General features: G+C 35.7%; 2 protein-coding genes across 2 annotated transcripts; both read right to left on the reverse strand.

Annotated features, from left to right (window-relative positions):
- Window positions 1–331: 331 nt before the first annotated feature.
- C2H9orf40 (chromosome 2 C9orf40 homolog) lies at window positions 332–5,108 on the reverse strand. Its single transcript, XM_026703809.2, has 2 exons — window positions 4,743–5,108; window positions 332–2,635 (listed from the first exon to the last, which is right to left on the reverse strand). The coding sequence occupies exons 1-2, from the start codon at window positions 5,061–5,063 to the stop codon at window positions 2,483–2,485; spliced, it is 474 nt and encodes a 157-aa protein (XP_026559594.1). The 5' UTR covers window positions 5,064–5,108; the 3' UTR covers window positions 332–2,482.
- Window positions 5,109–8,288: 3,180 nt separating this feature from the next.
- Window positions 8,289–27,846, reverse strand: CARNMT1 (carnosine N-methyltransferase 1). The gene is made up of 8 exons (XM_026703810.2): window positions 26,214–27,846; window positions 23,031–23,226; window positions 21,515–21,678; window positions 15,185–15,325; window positions 14,078–14,256; window positions 11,932–12,045; window positions 11,067–11,170; window positions 8,289–10,512 (listed from the first exon to the last, which is right to left on the reverse strand). Exons 1-8 carry the CDS (start codon window positions 26,570–26,572, stop codon window positions 10,402–10,404), a joined length of 1,368 nt encoding a protein of 455 aa, XP_026559595.1. The 5' UTR covers window positions 26,573–27,846; the 3' UTR covers window positions 8,289–10,401.
- Between the last annotated feature and the right edge of the window lie 4 nt (window positions 27,847–27,850).

Below are 27,850 nucleotides of genomic sequence, written 5' to 3' on the forward strand. Positions count from 1 at the left end.
AATGTTTCTTGTTTGTTTTAAGTAGCAGCTTAGTTCAGAATAGAAGTTTTCCAATGGAAAAAAATCCAAAGAGATCCATCACCGTGGATCTTTTACTAATATAAGCTGACTTGTTCATTATGAGATAACCAAAAAGCACTTTTACTATTTTTGTTGCTAATCTCAATGCTACTAAATACTTATTTCTTCCTAGTAGTTGTTGCAACAAAATATTGATGCAATAATTATCATTAAAAAGCTTGTTGTTTGTATATTATAGCTGAGTAGGTCCTTACAAATATATTTTGTGCAAGTAGTGTGTGTACTGCAGAAAACAAGAAAAAGTCAAATATATGATTTACAATGCATTTTAATTACAAAATCAACTTATCCAATATTCTTATCCAAGAATGTGTTCATAAGAGAGCTGACCATGTGCATTTTTCAGATAATAGTTTCTTTTATAAAGGTAGCTTCTTTTGGTTGGTTGTTCCTCGTCTTATTATCCCAAACTTTGGCCCATGATTCAAAATAATGAAATAATGCTGGAAAAGGAACAGGAATGTTTAGGCTGATGAAATATTGTAAGAGTAACTTTCTTTCATTCCATAGCAAACAGATAAATGGAGGAGAAAGGAAACTATACTTGTTTTTTCTTCTGCAATCAAAGAGCTTGATGGTGAATTCTCATGAAATACAGCAACCAAAATTTAAGTACAAAATTAGAAAGAGTCTGCTATACAGCAAAATTTGTATTTTTAAGAAAAAAAAATCTGCAATTGCTAACCAAAATTTAGCATCTTAGAACAAAGACCACTATTTTCAGCAGGCCTTATTTTTGAATAAGCATGCAAAACTAACTTTATAGCAGTTACCGGTATCATTTAACATGAAATGAACTGTGTAACTATTGGAAAGATATGGAAGGTCAGTGAAATTAGGTAAGTATTATTATATATCAGATAAGCCTTATGTATTACTTTCTACAAGGAAAATTATTTCAACACACCTTATTAAAAAAAAGTCTACAAACATTGCCTGTGCTTGTTTATCGACACATAGGTTTACTGAAATGTCACCTAAGGTTAAAGTGAAAATACCATTATAAATAAGAAATCATTTAAGTGAATTCTTTTCATTGTATATATAGTATTTTTTCACTGTTTTAAGAAATCAGTAGAAATTTTATTAGGCAGTGAAGACAATTTTAATATGCTCTAGTTTTTTTTAAAAAAACAACAACCTGTAATCTGCTTAAAAACTAAATTATCAGAATTCTGTTGAAGATTTCAAACAACCATCATTAAGAAAGTGACAGCAAGGTCAGTATTTTAAAAATAATCAAACTTTTATAATATGCAAGTTTTTAACTATACAGTATGGATATGCAAAATATTCAGTATTGGAACAGACAGTTCTGAATATTCTATGTCAGATTGATCTCTACGTTTGGTCTGTGTTTGGTATGAATAAAGAGCACATATTCTAGGCTGAGGTTTTTTGGGTGACAGGTTGAATGATCAGAAAACCACCAATGGCAATGTGTAGCTAAGGGAAAGTGTGAGGCAAGCATGAACACGGGCAGCATGGGCAGCATGCAGCTAAAGGAGCACAATGAAGGAAGGTGAGCACAAGAAGGTGGGGGAGGAGTGGATCAGTTGAATATGCACTGAAATGGTGACAGGCGGTGTGCAAAACAGGGTACGTGGAGTAAATAAAAATGGAGAGATTAGGGCAGCTATGGCTACATGGACAGGAAGAGAAAGGAGGCTTAATTGTAGTAGCTTTACTTTATTCATCCTTGACTCTTCTATATTTGTTTCATTCTAAATCTGTTAACAATTAAGACATTCCTAGCTGACTGCAACTTGCCTCCTGGTACAATCCAGCTCCAAGCCACTTTCTGTAAATATGCCCAGAGCTTCCATCAGTTGGTCCATCGTGCAGGTTTCCTATCATTTTCCACCATGATTCTTCAATTTGCCGGCAAATTGCTAGAACTTCTTAACATCAAGTAACCAGTTATAATAAAAATAACTGATTAAATTATTTTCAGCAACAAAATTTATTTCTATGGAAATTCTTGGAAGAAAGTGTTGGCCATAGTTGTTTCAGTTTTGCAGAGACTTGCAGGTTTTTTTTGCTGTTAAACTTTTCTAGCCATAACTAAAATACACACATAACTTATACTCTTTTCCATGGCAGTATACCCCTTTTTAAAATTTTGCACACATTTAATTTATACTGGCAATGAGCTAAAGCAATTTCGTTCATATGTATCAGTTTTTGTAAATTCCTTTAATCCTCAAAATGTATTGGTTCAATATATTGATAGCTTCTCTAGTTAGTCTTTGATGAATTCTACATTTTAAAAGAATGCAGAAGTTATCCTTTCTTCAAATTATATTTAACACCTTCATAGTTTCAACTCTGCTTATACTTTCAAGGAACAACAGTGCAAAACAGTAACCACACTCTATAATCTATACCAACAGATTATTCTTCAGGTTTCCATTTCTGATAGTGAGGTGTTACTGGAGGATCTTGTTTCTGTTATGGAGCCTTTTTCTAATTCTTGAATATCAGACAAATCAATGGTAGGTAATGGTAACTTCCAGAACTGGAAGGAGTTGTAGTGCCAAACGTCATCTTCAGGCTATGAAAACAAAATGTTCAAACAGATTTAACTGTATTAAAAAACAAAGTCACCACCAACAAAATATAATTAAAATAATGCTAGAAATTAAGACCTCGTAGACAAAGAAAGGACATAGTATGGAGAAATATTCACACAAATATTCAAGGGTTCTCTAGTTACCATCATTGTAGCACCTCAATCAAATTAAAATTGATTTACCACAATGGAAACATCTGCATTCTTCTGTGTGCCCTTCCTTTTAAAGACTCTTATCTGTATTTGAATGTCATGTATTTCATGTGTTATATCAATCAAAGACAGAAGTTGCCCAACATAGAACTTAGAAAATTTGACTTGTATCACCCTCTGGTGGCTTGAAATGGAAAAATAGTATTCTGTGAAAATACATTTTGCAATTCTCAATAGTTCACAGCTAGCCAAAAATTGTGGTTGCCTAGAATTAGATTTACACCATTTCCTTAAATTTCTATCTAATTTTGGAGTTGGGAAGACACAAAAAGCTTATGCATATGAAAAAAAATATTTAAATTCATTATGTGGTAACCAGAACTTGGTAATCATACACCATTAAAAAGGAATTGAATTTTTCTATTTCTCTCCATTATTCTGTCTCTTTGAACGACTGGCAATGTACATGTATAACAATCTGATTAGGGCTGAATAGTGAAGCTTTAAATTTTGTTTATAGAAAAGCTATGGGAAAAGATAGTTTATTGCATTTTAAGAGAAGGGGATAAGTTACTAAAATAATTTAAATTTGTTGTGTTGAAGGACATTCATTTCTTTATATATTTCTTTTCTTTTTTCTTTACTATATTTTATTTCTTTTCTGTACTTATTTTTAATCTGTATTAGGTTTTTTTAATCAAAAAATAAATAATTCAACTTAAAAGACCAAGTGTGTCTTTTTGCCTGAAATTTGGAAATGAAATGAAATAAATTGGCTTTATTTCATCTAATAGCCTTGATTGATCTTTTAAAAAATTAAATTAGGTGATCCATGGCTACAGCCTTACAACACGCAGTCCCAAAGAAATTTGCAGCCAATTTACTTATTAGCAGCGTCAGAAGTATATTAGAAAACTATGTGTTTGCTGCAAAAATTGGTTTATGTATCAGTCGCCCATCTCATAAATGTAACTTTGATTGACATACAATAAAACAGTTAACTAAAAGCAGAGTTGTCTATGGAGGTTCTCTATCATCCAAATAAATCATGGTTGTTCCTAAGGTGCTTTTACCAAAAGGCAAGTAGACTTAGTTTTTTCTTTTAAACATTTTGCTTCCAATACAACAAAACCAGTTTTCCTTTTCAGAAAAAGCATGTTTGGGATAACAGCAGGATTTATTCACAGAGAATTGTGTACTCCTTTACAAGCTTTTTAATAACTTTGTGGCAGCCGAAGCCTCAAACTTTGTGACAGCTGAAGCCTAAGGGGGCTCTACCACCTTAGTTTTTATCCAGCCAATCTAGAGTGTTTTTTTAAAAAAAAATCTGTCAGAAGCCCTTAATAAACTGGTAGATAGTCCTCGATTTACAACACTTCATTTCGTGTCCATTCAAAGTTGCAACAGCACTGAGAACAAAGTGACTTATGACCGTTTTTCACACTTACGACTGTTGCAGCATCCATTTCCCCCGCCTGTCACCTGATCAAAATTCAGGCGCTTGGCAACGGATTCCTACTTATGACGTTGCAGTATCTCGGGGTCATGTGATTCTCCATTTGCAACCTTCTAACAAGCAGAGTCAAAATGGGGAAACCAAATCCGCTTAACAACTGTCATTACCTTAACAACTATAGTTATTCACTTAACAACAGTGGCTAGAAAGGTCGTAAATGGGGCCAAACTCGCCATTAACAGCCACCTGGCTTAGGAACAGAAAAAATTGGGATCCATTGTGGTTGTAAGTCGAGAACTACCTGTATTCCCTTTCTGCTTTTGCCAAGGTTTGAACCACAAAGGTCCCTTCACTGGCTCCTCTAGGCCATCGCCGACCTCCACTACGGAAGCTTTCCCGCCTGATGCTCCGGCTCGCCCGTCCCTGAAAGCAACAGACGGACCCCTAAACCACAGTTTCCCAGAAGCTGGCTTTCTTCACCTTCTCGGGCCCTCCCTGACCGCCCGTTGCATCTCCTCCGGCGAGGGCCGCCGCTTCGCTCGCCATCCCGGCGACTATAGGAATCCGTTGCTCGGGCTCCCGCCGCGCCGTTCCTTCCGCCAGCCTCTTGCCGCCGGCCCCCGCCTCGTCGCCTCCCTCCGCCACAACCGTCCATTTGCGCTTCTCCCCGCCGTTTTCCCGCCAGAGCGACTCCCGCCGTTCGAGATCGCTCCGCGAGCGCTTCGAAGGAGGCGCGCGCGGGAAAGAGCGTGGCTGGCAAGGCGCGCGACAGGCCACCGCCTCCGCTCTGCGCTTAGCCATCAAGGCCGGCTTTGGCCGAGCTCCGAGGGGGCCGCTTTAGCTTCACTGCGCAGGCGTAACCACTGCAAACGGGGGCGGGGCTACTACTGGAAGAGCACACAGCACTGCGCGATACTTTTGGTTTGTACTCCGGTCGCGTGTGCCCTCTGGCGGCCACGTAGTACGTAGCTGCGTATGCCCGGCTTCCTTTTATTCTTCATGGCTAGGAAATAGAAATAAGAGGACGTTCATAGTCCTTGGTAAGCTTGGGTTGTTGGTTTGCAAACGTTTCATTACCCAACTAGGTAAAATCATCAGTGCTGAAAGGAGTGGAGTTTGTTCTTATTTTATGTTCTGAGGGTTTGCCCTGTCAGTGTGGGTGGGAGTAGTTTTGGTAACTCCTTGATTGGGCTATTTACTGTCAGCTTGCTTGGGGAAATGTTTGCTTTTTGATTCATGCCTAATGTTAATCTTTGTATTAATCTCTGCTCATCAGTGTTAAGATTGCTGATGAGGAAGTGTGTGATCATTTTGTTCTTTTGGCGGGGTTGTTGATTGCTTGTTGATGGCTGATTTGTCAGAGGGCCCTGGCTACCAAGAATTATCTATTCTTTTTGGACTTGGCCTGAACTGGTGATGTTCAATTTCCCACTTGGAATAATCGCTAAGGCTGTCCATGTTATGAAATTATGGAAACTTAATCATGTCTTCTGCTAGTTGTTGTTCATGGAAGTGCTCTGCTTAGTCTTCTGTCTTAGTGGCCCTTGTGTAGATAAGAAGTCTCCAATATTTCTGGCTTTAGGGACCAGCAGTGGTGGGAGAGGGAATGGTTCTGTGTTGAGTGGTAAGATTTTGCCATGCCCCTATTCCTTCTGCAGGCTTATCTGACTGTTGCCTAGTCTGTGATTCTTCTTCTTGTCTCCTAAAACATTCCCCTATATATTACACATATGAAACTAAAATTTATGCAGGTGCATTTGTATGTATGTCTTGAGGAAAGGAAACACCACTACTGAATGCTGCCAGAATTCTTCACAAATGAGTAGAATCACGTATATCAAAACACTTTTTTTCTTGACAAAAAGAATAAAGGTGTGGAGAAAAAAATAATAAAACATCAGTGAAAAAATAATATGCAAATTTTAAAAATGTATTCTTCCCTTCCTTCCCATTTATTTCCAAACTGTAACTACAGCTTAAACAGTTGCACTTTACATTGAACATTGATAATGGCTAGTAAGTATTTTCATTATTACTTTTTATTCTTTTCCTAGGAACACACATTTTCCTTGATGTAGTTTATTGGCAAACTATTCCCGCCGGAATTTAAATTTTTATTATGCATATGTACAACCCTATCAATTTTGCCATTGTTGCATATTCCAATTTCTCCTAATTTCATCATCAGCAAAGGTTTTTTTCTCAGTTGTTGGGTATATTTGTTTCTGAAGCTATCAACATGTAGCTTGATGAATTGTGCTATATTTTACTTAGGTGTTCTGCAATTATCTAGTAATAACATATGAGGTTTTGATTAAAATTTTGTAGAATTTTGCAGTGTGTCTTGATATATATTTTTCTACTACTAGCAATTATTTTCTTTTACATGACAAGTGATAGAATGTTCCTATTTTACTGAAACATTTCCAAATTTGTTAAATGATTTTTTATTTTGAAAACTGTTGGATTCCTATACCCTGTATACAACATTTTACATTAATTTTCTTTTAAACTGTATATTGGAGTAAATGCTATTGATTTTTCTCCATAGCTCTCCTCATTATTTTACTCTGATTCGTGGTAAAATTTTGGAAGCAAGCATTTCTTTTAGTGTCCACCTATGGAATAGCTGGCTGTCTCTTCTGTTTTTTTCAAAAAATGGTTAAAAGGTGATTTTTCAACAAGGCTTTGAGGGATGGAGTAACAATGTTTTTTACCAAATAGTGGCACTATCAAATACATTATTTTATGTATTGCATTGTTATTGTTTAATATAATAATGGTGTTGAACTGCCTTCATTTGTATATAATTTGCCTGACGGTGGAATCCAAACTCTTTGAAAATACAGGTAGTCCTCAGCTTACAAACACAATTGAGCCCAAAATTTCCATTGTTAAGTGAGACATTTGTTAAGTAACTTTTGCCCAATTTTACGACCTTTCTTGCCACAATTGTTAAGTGACTCACTGCAGTTGTTACATTAGTAATACAGTTGTTAAATGAATCTGGCTTCCCCATTGACTTCGCTTGTCAGAAGGTCACAAAAGGTGATCACACCGGGACACTGAAACCGTCATAAATAGGAGTCAGTTGCCAAGAGTCTGAATTTTGATCACATGGCCATGGGGATGTTGCAACAGTTAAGTGTGAAAAATGATGTCACTGTTTTCAGTAACTTGAAACAGTCACTAAATGAACTGTTGTAAATCAAGGACTATCTATAGTTTTATAATCTTTTCCAGACTAGTGAGTATCAGTATTTTTTTAAAAAAAATCCTCTAAAATCTCTTGTTTAATCCATGGTACACTTGCATTGTGAAAATCAGGCTTTGATACTGAATACCCAGGATTTTTTTATTTAAAGGAGGCAGGATAAAGATTCATAACTTTCAGGCACCAAGATATGTCCTTTTCAGCTAATAAAAAGATGATGAAAAGGTATTCAGAGATAATTTACACAATGGAAACAAGGTCAAAAATACTGAAAAAACAGCAGATCAATAGAAAAATATTAAACTTCACTTGCTAGATTAATTGGAAGTAATGTTCACAGATGGTTGCAAATTCACTATTTGAAATAAAGGATACTTTACATTTTGTAATTTACTTTCATTTAATGGGGCTGCATATGTACCTTTTAATGCTATACATCATATGATCATAAAATGATCACAACTGCCAGCCTCCTTTCATCAAAATAGGTAATTTCCTATTGTGTGCAAATATACAAAGAGTATGCAAACATACATACAAGAATTAACAAAGATTAACCCATGATAGTTCTATTGTAAGATACAGAATATGAATTCTACATATCAGTATTGGAAAATGATTCCTAATTCCTAATTTTCAGAAATCTTTGCCATGTTTGTTCTCTGGAAGTATTGTACACATGTAGAAGGAAAAAAATCTTAATATTCCTCAAAAATTAGTTACTGCTGAATTTCAAAGAATACACACACATACTTTACATGAAAATGAGTTTGAATGGGGAATGGAAAAAAATTGGAAAGAAAATATTAATGACTTAAAGTATTTATACTTGTAATTTTAACAAAAATATGTAAAAAGCAAATAAATATGATAAATTTAAGACACTTGATGTACAATAAAACTTATTTGAGCACTAATGCTTAAATTACATTAGTTCCAAAGTAATTTCAGACAGCTTAAGTTGTAAAAGAACACTTTCTAGGATTGAAAAGTTGACACGGAAGTTGTGCCCTGAATTTAGCAAAGATAGGAGGAAATTATCAATAGAAAAATCCAATACCCACTGAGAAATCAACCCCGCTTACTTCAATGGAACTTACTCTCAGGTAAGTTTTGCACTGAAAGGCAACTTTGAACATGCATCTATATGAGTTACTGAGGATAACAGAATGGCCACAGCTTGATTTAATATGAAAATTCAGTTTTCCTTAAAATATCAATTTTAAGAAAGCATGAAGGTTTCATATTCTACAGTTTAAACTGAGCTAAGTCACTTAAAAAGCAAATATGAATGTTGGTTTTTTGCACTATGAGTTTAAATAACTAACAACATTGCTCATAGAGCAATATATTCTATTTCTAGTTCAAGTACAGCAGGAAGCAAAATTATTCTTTAACCTTTCAACTTGAAAAAGGACACATAATAGTTAACTAGGCTGTAGTAGCGTAAGAGATTCTCTTGCATTATTTGGTATTTCAAAAGCCAGTCATGTGCCCTAGATCAGGGGTGTCAAACTCATGACTCACGGGCCAGATGCGTCACGTGCTGGCTCCGTCCCCGCCCACTTTAGCGAAGGGGGGGAAAGTCCCAATATGTCATGTGATGACGACGTGATGACGCGGATTTGATACCCCTGCCCTAGATTATATCTTCTTAGCTCAATTCACTTGGAAGTATATTTGGACTATATTTGCAAGCTAAGTTGATATAGGAAGTGTATAGAAGAATGCCTAACTTGGTTTTGAGAGATGGTATATTAATTTCCATAAATTTACCTAGAGTTAATTTTACAGAAATCTTTCATAAACTGTACTTAAATAACTAGAATTCATGGCGGTGAGTAATGCATAAATCCAAACAGAGCTGGTGCTCAAGTTATGCCTAGTAAAGCTGATCATTTGGTAATTAGTGCAAAATTATGACAGATTCTAACAAGTTACATCATGAGAATGAAAGTACATTTCTGAAAACATAATTATCCAGTTTGTTCGCGTATGTGTGTCAGTATATCATAATGTGGGTAAGTTCACACAATTACCAATAGCACTGTCCTTAAAAAAAAAGTGGGGGGGGTGGTTTACCATGTATGAACTTGTTCTATGAAAAAATAATGCCTGCAAGAACAGTATGAATCAATGCCAGACATCTTTTAGGAATACTTCCAGATCTTCATTTTGGGATTTGTGACAAAGTATTACAAACCTATCTACAGTCTCATTTAGACAAGTAATACATTTATAGTAACAGTTTCCATATATCAGTGCTTCAAACTATTTATCCATATGCTCAACATGGTATGAGCAAAATGCAATATTGATTGAAGCTTTATGTGTCAATTTTGTGTATAAAATTCTTATAAAGACAAATGTGAGGGTGTTTTTTTTTTACAAAAGTTTTCTTACTTTTTCTAAAGCTTTGAGATGTAAACAGCCACATTCACATGATGCTTCTTGCAGTATTTGCAATTGGGGGGGAACCCTTTTAGAAAATTCACTAAAATACTGATCAAAATTGAAATTTGTATTTGTTTTCTAAACAATATGTCTGTGGGGAGGGGACCAGTTTTGTATCCAGTAGTGTTTCTTTCATACAAATGTAGTAAACATTTCTGTATATTACAGAGAATGATGAATGTCGATAATGTATTAAAATATCAATCTTTCAAAAATTACCAATTAAATAAACCAGAAAGAGCAGATACATAAATATTTGAATTCCACATTAATAACCCAAATATAAGTAATGCAGAAATGCATGTCTGGATATCATTAAGGAGTGTAGAAAATAAAGAATGTTATATTCTGTTATGAATAAAAAGGCACCACTAATAAGAGGCAGGGTCCAGTCATCCCTTACAGGCCACTTCATGTTCTGCGAACATTGTTAACAAAAATGCCAGCAATATTCTTTTTGGACAGTCTGTTTCAGATACTGCTTTCTGGTTTCCTAACCACAAACATCACACATTCATAATAGTATTTCATCATAGACAATTCATTCACAGTGTATGTTGTCAAAACAGATTCATTCTCCATCTGAAAAATAAACAGTGTTTTGTTTAGTTATCTGCATTTCATCTGAAACATGAAATGCTACTGTAATGCTGCACAACTGAAATTTGTAGCAGGTCAGTATTGGGTGAAAAAGTATTTAATCTCATGTGTTCTTCCCAATTGCCCTTCTCTTCCTTTAGAACATGCCTGTAAACAATTAAGAATCAATCGCTATGCCTCTCCTGTCCCCCAATACAAACATTTACTCTCCCTTGCTCTCCACTAACACTTGCATATTCCATTTATCTTGGGAATTCTTTTATTCTTTTTGTTTTTATTCATAGTCCCCATCATCCATCCATCTTTGCATGTTTAGGCAACTCTAAATATGCAAAAATCATGTTCTGATGGACTGTTTTGTTTGTTTTTTTAAATTCTGCCTAAAAGGCACTTTGTTCCCAAAGCTTCATTATGGAATATTGATAAATTAATCACTTCGTTACTATCATAGTAACTAATCATGTGATGAAGAATGAACAGGATGAGGAATTATATATTAACATTATTATTGGTATGTGAAAATCAACATTTCTTACCTCAATATGGAATCCATATTGTAATATTACATTTTTTATATCTTCATAGCTCAATTCAATAGATAATTCATTTGCTAAATTTTCAAAATGATAAAGAAGAGGACCTAGGATATATTAGAAAAAGCAGTAACTTTATCAAATCCTTCTGAAATCCAGAATAATTTATTTTTTTAAAAAAGCCCTGCCCAGTAGCTGAAATATTTCAGGCGGTTTACTAAAAATACAGTCTGAATTTAAAAATATAAAAAATGCAAAATAAACACATCATATGAATTAAGACAACTGTACTGTACTCAAAGACAATGCAAATATAAATACAAAAATCCTGAAAGGTCTTCATTTGGCACTGAAATGCTGCTAGCATGATCATCACTCAGGTTTTTTTGGCAAAGAAATTCCATAAATGGGGTCCAACCCCAAAGGTTCTCTCTCTGACCTTACCTCCTCTAATGAAAAGAGTTGAAGGACTTTGTAGATGATCTGAAGGCCTGGGTAAATACACAGGTAAGTAGCACCTGAAGCACATTTGCATTTTCTTCCAGTTTAAAGGTAGATTCTGTTCTAAAATGTTTTATAAGATCCTTCTGGCAATCTATTTTGAATTGAATGTCTGAAATGGTATATGGTCTCCTGCTGGAGCAGGGAGACAACCTCCAAGGTCCCTTTCAGTTCTATTCTGGTTGATTGTTTCTTTCCCCAAAATAATTGAAATAAAAGACTATCAAAAAGCTTTAACCTATAAACTGACAATGCTTTTAATTCAAAGGGTTGAGATCAAGCTGGAATTCCCTCATATCTTACTTAAATTACAATGTACAAAATACTTCAGCCCTTTCTATTAAACTCAAAAGATCTAGTAAATTACCTAAATTGATCCATATTCCTCCCGGTTTAAGTATTTTCCATATTGTATCAATGTAATCAATGACATTGTGTGCCGTGTCTATGAAGAAACAGGTTGCTATGCAGTCCCATATATCTGTATATAGAAACAGGAACAGAGAACAGTCTAGCTGTGCAGTGAAGCTTGCAGGTTACCATCATAAAGAAGACTTAAGAGTGATAGTTATCTGTGCTCAGTTCAGTGTCTTAATTTTCACCCATTTCCTTGGCTGCAACAATGTGTTGTAAATAGTAAATTCCAAAGAGTCTACTTATGCAGAAGAATCTAACACATTCATAATTTGTAGAATTGAACCATTTGATTTTAACTGTCATTAGCCTAAAGCTGTGATGGCAAAACTATGGCACACGTGCCACAGGTCGCATGCAGCGCCTTCTCTGTAGGCACGCGAGCCGCCGCCCTAGTTCAGCTCCACCGCACATACCCGCATGCCTCCCACTGGCCAGCTGGTTGTCAGGTCTCTGCTGCACATGCACGGGGTGCGTGAGGGGCTCTCTCACGCATGCGTGGGATGCATGCATATGGGTCACGTGCACATGCGGTCGGTGCATGCACAGGACGCATGTGCAAAGGTGCAGTGTGTTTTGGAGGTTAGGCACATGCGCACGAACACTTTGGGCACTCAGTCCAGAAAAGATTAGCCATCACTGGCCTAAAGTAACTAGCAAGAATCTATAGTAATAATGCTTAATTAGACATTACTAGTAATAGAGAAAAGAAAACTAAAAGCAGAAGATGCTCCCTCAAGAAGCTTGCCGTCATGTAATGAAAGAGGTAGCAATGTCTTCTGCTTCCAGAAGTCCCCCCTGTGTAAAATCTTTTTAGAGGAACTACCAATTCAGTTGATTGGTTTGTCCCTCTGTCAATACACACAGCCATATAAAGGTAAAATGAATTCTGGTCAAATGTTAAACAAGACCAAGTACTGTGTTGTGCATTTGTGTTTTTTGTAAGCTTTTAACAAGAAAGCTTGAATCTATTTTAAATCATTACTTGTTCTGTAGATGGTACTGTTAAAGTGATTCTGATTTACAGTTACCCCTTGACTTATGATGGCAATTGCGACTGAAATTTATGTCATTAAGCAATGTGGTCTTAAAAGCTCAACCCACACTGCTTAATAAAGCAATCCCTGCAATCCTGTGCCCCTGTGAACTGAATCCCACAGTTGTTATGCAAGGCACCTTCCTGTCAGTGGGGAAGCCAGCAGGAAATTGCAAGTTCTGGGTGGTTTGCAAGTAGCTGGCAAGCAGCTGCTGCCAGGAATGGGAGAACACAATGTGCAGAGTAGTGTATGAGGGAGTACGCAAAAGGTGCACAACATACAAGCTCCAGAGTTTCCACAAGGATGCAAAAGGGCCATGGCAAGATTTGGGGAAGGAGAGCAAAGATGCATGAGTGTTGGGAAGGCATGGGGAGACACAGGAAAGGTGCATGGTGATGTGCCATGGGAGATGCCACATGAGTGCAAAGGGGATGGGGAAAGGTGCAAGGATGGAGGAGACTTACTGCAGCAACTTGTGACCTTCCCTGCCAGCTTCCCCACTGACTTTCTGGGGAAGCTAGCAGAGAAGGTCATAACAGGCCATAATGTCGTGGGGCACTGCTATTAATTAAATATGACCAGATCACAATCATAAGATCACAGGAGTGTTGGGATGGCCAGAACTCCAAAGCCTGCTTGTAACCATCATTTGTTAAGCATCATCATAACTTTGAATGGTCACTGAATAAATGGTCATAAGTTGAGAACTGTCTGTATTTATTTTCTATCTGGGAGAAAAGGAAAAAGAAGCTAATCAAATCTTATTATTTTGCACAAAGACTTTCCTATTCTTTATTGTAATGCTAAAGCACAATCAAATCTTATTTGCTAACTGATAAAAAAACAACCCAAACCCAGATCAGAGAGTCCTTGAACAACTAAATATCTTTCAGTAAAATTATAGGACACTTTAATAAACAAAGGGAGATGTATTCTTTTTTTTTTAACCTAAGGCTTTTAAAAATTATTTACAAAAGTAATTCTAATTGTCTAATATTGCCTTGTGTTGAGAATTTGACAAATTTCATTTTCCAAGTCTAATTACTTCCCCTCCCCACTTACTACTCTCAGAGTAGATTTCTCGAAAATCGCCTGCTGTCATAGAAAAGTTGGCACCAGGAGGAAGACTGTGAGGGTCAACATCCGGGAAATAAATTGGCTGTATTTGATCAGCAGATCTCTTGTTATTGCTAAACTGATGAATCCAGGGATATAATTTACATGAATTAGTTTCACAGCATCTGAAACATATAATTATCAAAAAGTTGTTATTTATTATTAAACAATACAAAGTTTTAATCTTTCATTTTGTTTTTTCAAACACAACTTGATAATTAACATTTCTTTTTAAAAATAATTGGTGTAAGATTTCACTTATTATTTGTAACCTACAAAGAAGCAACTAGAAAAAAAAACATTTGCTGCTTAAAACTTTAAAACTCTTAAAGAAACGGAGTTTAGTTTTTTAAACAACTTTAAACAACTTTGAAACAACTTTATTCATTGCTTAAAATTAATCTCATTAAATCTTTAAAATTAAAACAAGATTGCAGACACCTCAAATGTCTTGTAGGTGATCTAGAAATGTCTTGTAGGTGATTTCTTGTAGGTGATCTAGAAAGGGTAGGACCTTTTTTTCTCTTCAGGGTATTCAGAAACTTACAAGTAAGCAGATTGCCTTTCTAGAGTTTTCCACTTTTATTTTTAAAAAGAACTCTGGAATATGGCAATTTAGTGATGAGTGTTGGGGGTTTAAGCATGGAAGAAACCTTTTAGCCATTTTGAAGATGAATTTTGGTAGTAGAATCTTGATGTGCTAAGAAGCTTCATGCAACCATGGACTACTTACTATTACTGTATCATTTCCTATTATATAAAACTGAAAAACTATTTAACCAATTTGAACACTGTCTGTCACTTTGAAAATGGCATCTGAAAACAGTTAAATGTAGCCGATTAAAATGAACACATATGAAATACAATAAATTCCCCTCATATAACACCCATGAGGCATATTAGTTTAGCATTTAAATAATTTAAAGAAGCATGTGAAATACCAAACACCCAAACATTCAGTTAAAGAACCCGAGTTTTGTGAAATAACAGTGTCAGTGCTGGCCAGTTCAAAAATACAAGCGTAGAACCACATGTACAAGACAGTATATGTACCTGTTCAATACAAAATTAGAAGAAAAGAGCATAAAGAGGCTCCATTCATTTCCTTGGCAAGTGTAACCAAGCATAGCTATTTCCCAGGCCAATCTACCTAGCCCAGCACCAGGGACCAGGACATTTACTTTGGAGAGATCCCTGAAACAAGAAAAAGGATTAATCTTTAATTAAATATATTTGAGAGAAATAATGCCAATTCATTTTCGATCATGTCTTCTATTTCCCAAGTTTATTTTATTCTAGCAAAAAGTTGTTTTCAATGTGTCTACGGACTCTACACATAGAAAATTATTTGTTATTTTTATTTAAATTTGCTAAACTTGTTTCCAATGTATATTTTTTTCTAGTCTCAGTCCTGCAAGTGGCCTGATTCTTTTAAATACTGGAAAGCTACTACAGCAATATAATTTCAGAAAATAAAGTATCTTTTTAAAAATCACTGATTTCATTCTTCAGATTGCACTGAAGAATACTGTAATTTTTGTTTACACTTTGCACAAACTTAAAATGTAAACCTACCCTTGTCTTGTAACATTTTAATTCCACTTTATTTAAAAGGATTTCCTCCCAGGTAAATGTGTAAATAAATGAACAATGGTAACATTACTATCTACTCAGCCTTCCAATGTGGGTAAAATGAAGACCCAGATTAGATTGGGGGCAATATACTGACTCTGTAAACCGCTTAGAGAGGGCTGTAAAAGCACTGTGAAGCAGTATATGTCTGAGCACTATTGCTATTACTATCCAGACTGGTGTGTCCAACCTTGGCAACTTCAAGACCTGTGGACTTCCAGCTCCCAGAATTCCCCAGTCAGCTATGTTATACCTTGTACTTTTTCTATTCTATGTTCTATTCTATTCTATTTCAAAATGTTCTATGTCCATACCGTTCTATGAAATACCATCTTACTACTTGGTGATTTCGGTGGATCCCAATAAACATAGTATACTGCTATTCAAATTCTGCATGTGTGTTTTACTTTGCATTCCATTCCATTAAGAGGTGCAGTAGTTAGAATGCAGTATTGCATGCTAACTCATTGGTCATTGCCAGGAATTCGACTGTGACTGGCTCAAGGTTGACTCAGTCTTCCAAAGTCAGTAAAATGGGGACCCCAGATTGTTGGGGACAATATGCTGACTCTGTAAATTGCTTAGAGAGGGCTGTAAAGCACTAAGAATCAGTATATAAGTCTAACTGCTCTTGCTAGTAACAGAATGCAGACGGTTAACAGCTGTTTTACAATTCTCCATCTGTAATGTTTTAGGATAATCTTTAAATACAAATCTTGACAGTACTATAGCCAGCCCATCATACAAAATGTTTCTTTACTTTCTGCAATGGTACATATTAAACCCTGAGAGCCTTGAGCGTAACCATGCCTTTTGAATCAGATTTTCCCAGCTTCTGGCCTCTCCAGATGTGTGGAGTTAATTTCCAAAATTCTCAACAACAGTTATGTTGTCTAAGAGCTGAATTAATTAGAATTATTTCAAGGCTTAAAACAGTCAGCAGAATAACTTCCTTTCCTTGAATATGAAAAATATGCTATGTAAGTTTAAATAAACTTTAGACAATTTCTAACAGTCCTGAAATGACCATGTAAAAATGATAAGTTTTAATACATAAAATGATACAACTATGAATATACAAGGGAAAAATTGCTTGGATTCTGAAAAACTGATACTAGACAGAAATGAACATTCTAAAAAATAAAATAAAAATCAACTGGACTTATGGTCATCAATTAACCTGTATCCCAGTTAACTGATTAAAAGGCTCAATGATTCATTTTAATGTTACATGAAATATATTACCCTGTTTCTCCAACAATATGGCCTCACCCAATAGGAAGTCCCAGCATGTTTTATAGGCATGAAATGAAATTAAGCCCCCACCCCCAAATTAAGGCCTATATTAAAACATGCAAAATGGGGGGGAATGGTGGGGGGGCTTGCCATTAGGAAGTACTTTTGTTGCACACCCGGATATGGTGCTGCCTGTGTTGACCCCGATACGAAGTGCCCCACCAACATCGAGGTCAACATCCAAGCCATCACCACCCGCCCGCTCAAATATGCAAGGGGGGAATTAAGTCACCCCCCGAAAAGACGGCCTAGCCATTTTTCCGGGGCTCAAAAAAAAAATAAGACCCGGCCTTATTATATGAGAAACACGGTAGAACTTATATTATTATTGTTCCTAACAAGTTTATTTCAGTACAAAAACAGGAACCAATTTGTTTATAATGCTCTTTGCCCATCTTCAAGAAACATCTCTATACACATCTGGATAAGGCACACATACTAGGAAAGACTTAATAAAATCAAATGACTATGAATAGTGACTCAATCTTTAATCAAGTGAAATGTATAATATAAACAATCAGGAGATGATGACTTTTTTTAGACACACAGCACTAAGCTATAGAAGCTCATCAGTATTTTAAATAAGTCTTTTATATATTAATTTTTTTTAATACTGCCTTTATTACTTTATAAGTAACTCAAGGTGGAAAACACATCGTACTTTTTCCTCCTCCTATTTTCCCCACAACAACAATCCTGTGAAGTGGGGCTGAGATTGACTGGCCCCAAAATTACCCAGCCAGCTTTCATACCTAAAATGGGAGTCTCCTGGTTTCTCAGAGTCTCCTGGTTTCTGGGCCAGCATCTTAACCACTATACCAAACATTAGTATCTTTTTAAATAGTTATTTGTATTAAACATTACAATTGGAAAGATAATAAACAATACAAATTAAAAAACGAAATAAAGGAAATAAAGGAAAAATAAAAAGTTCATAAAAGAAAAAAGGTATAGAAACTAAGGTAAAAGAATATAGTAAAGGGGATATATATCAGCCAGTCATTTCCCTTCATCCCAACAAGTCTAAGCAATTTTAGCAACTTACAACCTTCTGTTAAATAAAACGAGATCTCTTTTTTCATGTCTTTTTCCATATCTTATCAATAAATAAAACTTTAACTGTCTCATTTCAGTACTAATCAGCAAATGTCTGTTACCAGAAATAACAATGTATCTATTTTAACCTTGATCAAAGAAATCAATTTTAGAATCCTTCCTTTGTTAACAATCTTGATTTTAATCCCTTCAAATAATGTACCAGAGCTTAATTACTTTTTATTTCTTTGATCTTTCCCATAAAATGCTTAAATGCTTTAACAAGCCTCTTTTGTAAATCCAATATAGGAAACCTTTGCTTTGTTATTTATATCTTTTTAATTAGAATTAAAATATAATTATAATAGCATTTTATATATCCAACAGAATAGCTTTTTAAAATCCACTTTTAAATAATTGCAACTTATATAACTTTCCCTTTTGTGTCAAATAAAAATTAATTTTAATTTTAAAAATTAATTTTAAAAAAATTCTAAAAATTAATTTGACTCCATTGTCCCAAAACACTATGTATGTCCACTATGTCCAAAATATTTTGCTTCATTCTGTATTAGTAAATCAAATTTAGGTATTATGCTCCTCTAATTATAATCTTTAGTTCCTTGTAGTTCTCTCTCAACCTTCTAAATCTCATCCTTTTTTTTTAAAGTATTCAAACCAAAGCATTTTACCACAGAAAGGATTCTTAATTCAAATCCATCTGGACCCTTCATTTGTAACTTTCAAAAATCAAAGTTATAATCACTTGCTGTTTATTCCAAAAAATAAAATATTTTTTATAAGTCCTTAAACTTGTATTTAAAATTTATTTTGCTAAGGATTGAAGGAAAGTCATGCAATGCTGTAAAACTTGTCAGAGCAAAGATTCTTAATAGCTGAAAAGCAGTTAACAAGCAATAGCCAAAAGTGATTTGAAAAGTATGTGAACCCAGTATCCTTTTTAAATGCACAAAGCACAATTTCAGCAAAATGGTTATTTCACTGTGTCCCAGAGCTCTAAACGTGCCAGAAACCTGTCTCACAGGCTTCTTGCAAGGAATTATCTGTTTGGAGTACTTGTGGGCAATCTCAAGTCTTCTTGTTCAGAAAATAATTAACAAAGAACCAGGTTTATTTGGCCTTGGTTGTTGGCTCTACTTTTGCTCGATTTAAATCCTAATATTAATTCACAAGAATAATATATACTTATTTTTTAAAAACCCAAACCAGTTTGAATTTCACCAAAGTTTATTATGACTATGTGCATCCACCAGTGTCATACTGGATCCAATGTCATTCCACTGAAAGATTCTGTTCCAGCCAGTAGATAGGATTGTTAATCTCGGCCTATGTTTCTGTGTAAAGGTTCAAGCATGTTCCAGGACCCTTCTCTAACAGATTTGGGGCAGGTAATCCTGTATAAGCAGAAAACTGCTCTTGGAATATTGAATCTAAAATTCAGCTTTCCCAAGTTCCTGACTGAGCAGAAAAGTTAAATATAAATTGAATAAATTTACACTTGAAAAATCAAAGTCTTTTTTCAACTGAACAAATGATTATACTTATTTAGACTAGACAAATTATTTAAGAAAGGGGTTTTCAAAATGTGGAACATAAAGAAATCTGAGAGGATTATAAACCTGGGGGGGGGGATCATTCTCCCTGGACAACTGTAAGATTTTCTACAGTTGATTTTGAAACTCTTGATTCAAAATAAATGTGAGGCAAGAAGTTAAATTAACTTTCTCAAAAATAAAACCTAAATCTTAAAAATTATGCAAAACTAAGGAGGTCATTCTTCCCATTAAAAATATACTTTTTGATTCTTTTATTACTTCCAATGAAAATAATAAATGTGAAATGTGAACTTTTATAAAGTCACAATATCCTATCATTTTAGTTGCTATAAAGCATGGGTGTCAAACTCAATTGAGTCATGCAGCGTTTTCTGCTTTTGCAGAGCTCGGGTGGGTGTGAGCTGTGCATGACTTATTCGGCCAGCAGGCCACCAGTTTGACAGGATTGCAATAAAGGTTAAGCTTAATTAAAAAAATAAGTAGCATACTTCAGTGCCCAACCCTCACCGCAGTATTTATTACTAATTATAGCATTTTAAAAATTTCATCTGACTGTGGTGTTTAGATATTGTTTAGAAAAAGAAGTAAACATTCAAAACATTCTGGGATGATTTATTTATGTATTGCTTCAATGTGTGTGCTAAGAAATGACAACATATTCCTTAACTTTCCAAATCAAGAAGCCATATTACATTCAAAAAACATGCTTCTACTTCTGTAACATTGTTGTCTTTGTCTTTTATTGTAGTAGAAGACATGCCAGTGTGGTCAAATGATTTAGGCTGGTCGCACTATAACTTTGCTGAGACTTTGCTCTATTTTGTCTATAGGACAAAATATTTCAAAATAGATCACAGATGATCAACCTCACTACCTAGTTTAATTTTAAAAAAAACCCTTACTGTAACAGAAAGAAAAAAACATATTTCAAAAGAAGGAAAAAAGAAAAATGCTAGTCCTTAACATTTACTAATATCCCTACACAGTTAAAAATTCACATATACATATCCCTTTTTTTTTACAAAGATGAGTGGGGAAGTGGGGGTCCTTGAGAAAGTCAAACCCTTTTATTTAAATATATAAAAACTTACCGTAAATTTTTCTATATTTGAAGACATTCTTGAATGCCTTGAATCTAACAAGGGAAGGGTATTCATGTTATATTATGAATGAGCTTTTTAGCTTTTTTTCTTCAGTAATGCAGTAGCAATTACAAGCTGTGTTAAAGTGAGATTAAAACAAATGTTTTTTATCTTAGCCCACCAGTTATCAAATGAATTCTCTCAACACAGACAAGGGAAACATTAGACTGTGGATCAAGACTGCCATGCTATGTCCATTTAATAAAGCATCTCAAATAACTAAATCTTACCTATAAAGAGACCACTAATACTACTGCTATTGCCTTCCCATGGTTTATTTGCTCTCTACTTGACATAAAATACAAGTATTAGGTCTCACAAAAGAACTGGGGTACCAGAGAGCTTTTAGTTCCTTTCATTTCTGGCTCTTAAAAAAAATTAAAAGATATGGCCGAGTGATCTGTGGTCTTCTCAACATATATTTCCAAGTTATGAGATTCTTTTACAGCTAGTAAAAAAAACTCTTATCAAAGTTAAGTGATATGCTATTCTTGTAACTATAAACTTTACTCTCTTTGCTGATCTGTTTAGTAATCACAATTACATTTTATGCGAAGCCATTTACAAAGATGGCAAACATTCATGATGATTTTTTCCTTATGATCTAAACAAATTTTCAAAGACAAGTTCCAGTAACCTTTACCAGAAATGCATTATTGTGCATATCTTCTCTTTAAATAAATATTTTAAAAGGTATTTACCATCTGTCTTTTGGAAAGTTCTTTACAATTTCATTAATGATAGGCTGATAGCAAGAATCTCTCTCAGGTTTCCCAGTTTCACTCCAATCTCTTACAAATTGTTTCAGAGTGGATTTTAATTTATCCATGTCAAAAGTTGAAGCTGGTGTAATCTTTCCATTTCCCTAATTTAAAAAAAATTAGCTACAGATTAATATGATACATTATCATAACATCTTGGTTAATATAAAAATGTAGGAATAACTGGAAACTAAATTAAGACTGACATCCTAAATCAACTCGTCACATGTTACATGATACTGTCACATAATATATATAATACACATCAAAAAGTTGACATTCATTATTCAGAATAGAAATTGTCTGGTGAGCCTTTTCTCAGCCATAGCTTCTTATTGCTGCTTCATGTATTCCTACAGTTATCCAAAAATAAGTCAATACTTGCTTTGTTGATAAGATGCTGAGAGTACATATTACATTAGTTTATATTTTAAAAGAGGACTGATAAATATGAACTAGCAAAAAAGGAAGTAAGGAGACTGAGGTGGTTAAAAATGGAGGTCATGGCTGGCAATTAAATGGTGAACATATACTTAGATATGTCTAATAGCTGCTGAAAACAGCTGTTAGTTTAAAACCAGTGAAAAAAGGCTAGTGATCCTAAAATAAATCAGGCAGTATTTGTGCTGCTGAAAGTCTATTAGATCATGAATTTTCTAAAGTTCATTAAATGATCCAGGAGATAATTCAGAGTGATGAAGAGGAAGAGGACTGGCACAGAGATCTTATTGTGTTAAAGTGTTAAAGGTCTTTTTTAATTCTAAAATTAAGTAGAATTAGGATAGAGCACAGATAAATAAAATTGAACAATAATCAGCTCACACATCCATGCTTAAACTGACTAGAGCTGAAAATGGGTGTTAAAAATATTCCTTATCTGAAAAGGGGAATGGAACTATTCATATATTCCTGTTACACTTGAAACATTTAAGGATAAAGAAAGGAACCATTATTTATGTTTTGAATGGTAGTTTAAATGGAAAGGGAAAAATAAAAACTGTTTTGCACTATAACTGAATGTCATAACCTTCAGTAATTCCCAGGACATAGGGATAAACTGAAGAAAATAAATAGTGGGCACCTGTGGAAAGTAATAAACAGCTTCAAGCAAAAAATCAGGGTAAAATTGGAAAAGATCTAATTACTTTTATTTTAAAAGATAAGACCAAAGTTGAATGAGTGGGCATAGCTTTTGTAGAAATATAAATTACGTAACATGTTGAAACATTCCTCCTTATCACTAATGAAAGAAAATCATGGTTTACTAGAATAGACTAGAAAGATATTTCATTTGTAAAATCTAAGAAAGGGTTTATCAATTTTCCTAGAACTTTCTTAATTTAACTCAGGTAATTTGAAAACTTTTCCATGTGTAAAAAAAACCATTTATGAATCACTAAAAAAATAAGTTGAATACAACAAAATTGCTCTTTTAGAAATAAAATGCTCAACATACATCACCATCGTATTCTCTATTTTCAAACATTCGGGTACAGTCATTCACAATAGACTGCAAGATCCCTTGATTGTGGTCAACACATTTTCGAATCTTGTCAAGATGAGGAAGAAACTGAGGTAACAATTTCTGTTGCAAGGCTGGAAGTGTTCTAAATTGTCTTTCTGCACGAGTCACTCTTTCATGCATATTAATTCTAGAAATTAAAAAAAATCAAAAATAATGAGTAAAACAAAGTTCCCTTGGTATCAGTTTTGTAAATTTTTAGTGGATTCCCATTTGGAAATGTTTTTTAATCACATATATAAATTTATCACATATAGTTTCATCCCAAAGTCAGTATGCCAGTATATGAGAATATATACACATGGTTTAGAATCTTGTCAAAATCAATAATTTAGGATCCCATGAATTTTATTGCTAGACAGAACAATGTTCCAAAATCTATTTTATATTAATAACAAATATATTTGTTACTTAGATCACGTTGTTTTAGAAGAAATGACAAATGCATATGGCCTGTCACCAATAGCCATTTAGATTTATAATCTTTGTAAAACAGCACATAGATATTTTTTCAGAAAACTTTTAAAGCAGAAGATAAATGTATTTTAAAACTTTTGCTGAATTGTTGACTTCATTTAAATTGGTTTAGGTTTATTCTGTGGCTGTTTCAAATGGTTCTAAAATATGGACAGGCAATGCATTTTATAGTTTAAATTATAGACATTGACATTGTAGAAATGCAATTAATAAACACAGTATTTTTATTAAAAGCAAAATTAAAATACCAATAAATCTATACTAGGACCTGCAGATTTGGCAGTTCCATTACTTTCCCAGACACAATTGGTACATGTAAAAAGTGTTAAAAAGAGGATCCTGTTGAAATTCATCTTGATTCCTAAAACTAACCACAAACTGAAACACTACATCAATGAATATGGACATGGCAATACATTTGGAAGTGGTAATTTAGAACACGGGTCTCCAACCTTAGCAACTTTAAGACTTGTGGACTTCAACTCCCAGAATTCCCCAGCAAAGTTGAAGTCCACAAGTCTTAAAGTTGCCAAGATTGGAGATCCCTGATTTAGAAAACTTAATGTGCTGTGTAATTGACACTGGTATCTTCATTTACTCTTTCTATGATTTTGGAAACAGAAATGAAATGATAAGGATTTAAACAATCCTGTCCACAACTATTCAGAATGTTGCAATAGTCAATAGGTCTTACTGCCTTCTTGAAAGGTTATGCATACGTGATCAGTGTTATTATCTACCCATTTTGTCTTCTGTTGGCCTCTTTTTTAAAATTCACTTTGATATTATTGATGACCTTCTCTTGTGACTCTTGCCCTCATATTGTGTGTCCAAATATTTAAACTGCAGTTTAAATGAGTGCTTCCACAAGTAGCCTCATTTTGTTTTTTTTTAATATTAGAAACTTACTTAGAATAACTTTGTCACTAATCTGCATACATTAAAATGAAATTCCATTGCATACAGCTCTCAAAGGATCACCACCTTCAATAAACAGTATATAAACAATTTGCTTGTTTATGTAGTGTATTTTGATTACATAAAGAACAAATTATTTGTTCTTTATGTAATCCAAGACATTCTCAACAATTTTTCAGACGAACAACTCAAAGAGATCAATCTTTCTTCATTCAGACTTTTTGAGGACCCAGTTTTCAAAACCATATGTTACAACTGGCAAAACCATGGCCTTCAAAATACATGCACCTACTTAGGTGTGATGTTTCTGCAGTTTAACAAGTTATCGAAATCTGCCATAATTCCCTTAAACAGGAGACATCATTTCATGGCTTACATAATAGAAAAGATGTGCTCAAAAACAGTATTCCGAACTAAAACTGTAGTACCAAATACTTCCATGCTAGACCTCTCATAATCCCCACTCACAATGGTTAACGATCAATAGGCCCTAAGAGCTAGGCTTCAAAACATTCTGGATGGTGCCACATTGGCATCTTATTTACTTCAGAGTTAAGTCCCAATGTACTCAGCAGGGTTAACGTCTGAGTAAATATTTATTAAAGGGGTATCCCAGCTTTTCCCTTAGAGCAGTGGTCCCCAACCTTTTTTGTGCCGGGCCACGGTACCGGCATCTCAAAATCATCCGCGGCCCGGTACCGGCATTAGCACGCATGGCAAGGTGAGCCGAGCGACCGGCCAGCCAGCCGTCCCCCGCTTCTCCCCGCCACTTTCAACTCCTCCTTTGTATCTGTGTCGATGGGCTTCAGGACGGCTTCAGGACGGTCACTCGGCTCACCTTGCCATGCATGCTGAAAGAATCCTCGTGCCTTAGTTTTGTTCGAAGCCGCCCCCCCTCGATGAAACTAAGGCGCGAGGATTCTTTCAGCACCCAAACGCTGCTTTCTACCTGGAAAAGCTCACCGGAAGCACTTTTTCATCAAAACAAGATGGCGGCGCCCAGCAAACCGGCGGCCTGGTAGAAATTGTTCCACGGACCGGTACCGGTCCGGGAACGGTGGTTGGGGACCCCTGCCTTAGAGCTTAAGGTTGATTGAGAGGCAAATTGGGCTGAAAGAATGCGAACTGGTCCCAAGTCGCTCAATGTGCTTCCATGATTCAGGCCAGGTTTGAAATGGGTTGCAGATAGTCCTTGACTTATGACCACAATTGAGCCCAGGATTTATGTGGCTAAGCCAGAAATTTGTGAAGTGCATTTTGACCCCATTTTATGACTTTTCTTGCCACATTTGTTAAGCAAATCACTGCAGTTGTTAAATTAGTAACATGGTTGTTAAGTAAATCTGGCTTCCCCATTGACTTTGCTGGTCAGAAGGTCGCAAAAAATGAGCCCTGGGACGCTTGCAAGCGTCATAAATATGAACCAGTTGTCAAGCTCCGAATGTAAATCACATGACCATGGTGATGCTGCAACGGTCATAAGTGTGGAAAATAGTCCTAAGTTCCTTGTTGCAACTTCGAAATGGTCACTAAAAGAAATGTCGTAAGCCGAGGACTACCTGTTATTTCCAGCCCTTGATCACTTAAGCCCCACCACCACCACCTCCCAGCCTCCGTGGGTAGATATCGCTATGAACTGGTGGATCAGAAGTCAGGGCTCCTATACTCCACACAGGTAATGGGATGAAGGGTATCAGAGTAAGCGCGGAGTGAATCGGTTACCCATAGTAACGGAAGGCATTGATAATTCTCCGGAAGTGCTCCCGTTCCTGCTTCTCCTCCTCTTTCCCGTCCAACTTCGTGGTCGCCAACTGCGGTAGGGAGTCCGGCTCGCACCAGGTGTTCCCTGCCGCCGCTTCTCCATCCCGTCTGGGCGGCTCCGCCTGTTCTTCGTCTTCCTCGCTTTCCCGGCTGTCCCCGCGCATCGCCTTGCCCCGCGGCGTCTCCTGCTGTCCTTGCCGCGACAGAGCGCACGCGGTGGGCACAGACATCTCGGCCGCTTTTCTCCGACGCCGAAAGCGAACGGCCGCTCGGCCTCCACGCGCCTTTTTCCGCGCATGCCGACGAGCTTCCGGCTTCATAGAGAACAGCTGTTAAGGCGGCGGGTCAGCCTACCGCCTTCCGCCGAACACGACTCTACCGCTCTCGCTCGGGCACGGCTACCCAATGCGCAAGCGCGTGGCACGGGGGGGGGGGAAGCGAACGACCCGCCACGCATGCGCGTTTCACCGCCCGCGCCTGGTTAGAGATGAGGCGGATCTTCTTTCGTTTTGTTCAGAAAAATGAGCGGAGTGAAGGCTGAAGCTCTGCTGGCTAGAGCTGTGCATCGCTTCCCGTTGATGGTCCGAGCGATTTGTTTCCGACCTGGCTCAGCATTTCGTACCCATTGTTGCTAAGCCAGAAACGAAGAGGATGGGGTTCTGCATTTCCAAATCCTACAATAACTGATAGGACTCTCTCGTAAGCATGGGTGCAATTGAGCTATTCGCCATAAGCCCATCCTGTGTTGAATATTTGCAGAGGTTCTTCTAAAGTGCGATTCTTAACCTACGATGTAACTCAAATTCCCATCTGGGCGCTTTGATAAACAAAGGATTACCATCCCCCTGGAAAAATTTGCATGGTGTACCTATCGGGAAAAGAACCTTTGAAAGAAAGGGTCTGCCTGAGCAGGGCGCTGGATTAGAAGGTCGCTTTCAGCTCTATTCTGATTGAATTGATTGAATTTCACGATAGGGGTTTGCTCAGATACCTGTACGGATCAAGTCACAGGAAAAATATTCTTAAATTCAGGACCGAAATTAGTACTTAAGGATCCAAAGATGCGTTAGTAAATGGCTCCTTTTTTTTTCTTCCCAAAATGTGAAATGAAAAGATAAGTTTCCATTTTTTTCTCTTAGAAAAACAAAACAAGTAATAATAATAAGGACATATTAGAAAATGTTAACCTATTTCTTCCTTGAGATCGCAATGTATTCTGTATCCTAATGAGAAAATTAGATTTCTTAATAGTGTGCATAGTGCTAATGATAATAAGGTAGAGATAATATTAATGGAGTAATAATTACATTGAAATATTAGTGCTACTACAGTATGTAATCGATTTCTCTACAGGTCCCCTTTTTATATATACTTCTGTTTCAAATTATTTCAAGTAAATTTTATCTATAAATCTTTTAACGGTCAACTATTGTCATTAAGAAGATAGGCACTTTAGCACTTGCCTAAAACAGTAATCCGTTTTTCAAGCATGATTCTCAGTCTTTCATATATATCTATAATAGACAGCTTTATTAAATTTCAAAACAAACTAATATATAGCGAAAGGAAAGGATAAAAGGGAAAAGTTAACAAGTGAC

This window comes from Pseudonaja textilis, chromosome 2 (assembly GCF_049901715.1).
Source record: "Pseudonaja textilis isolate UNSWEBS1 chromosome 2, rPseTex1.2, whole genome shotgun sequence".
In the NCBI taxonomy this organism is placed as follows: Eukaryota; Metazoa; Chordata; class Lepidosauria; order Squamata; family Elapidae; genus Pseudonaja; species Pseudonaja textilis.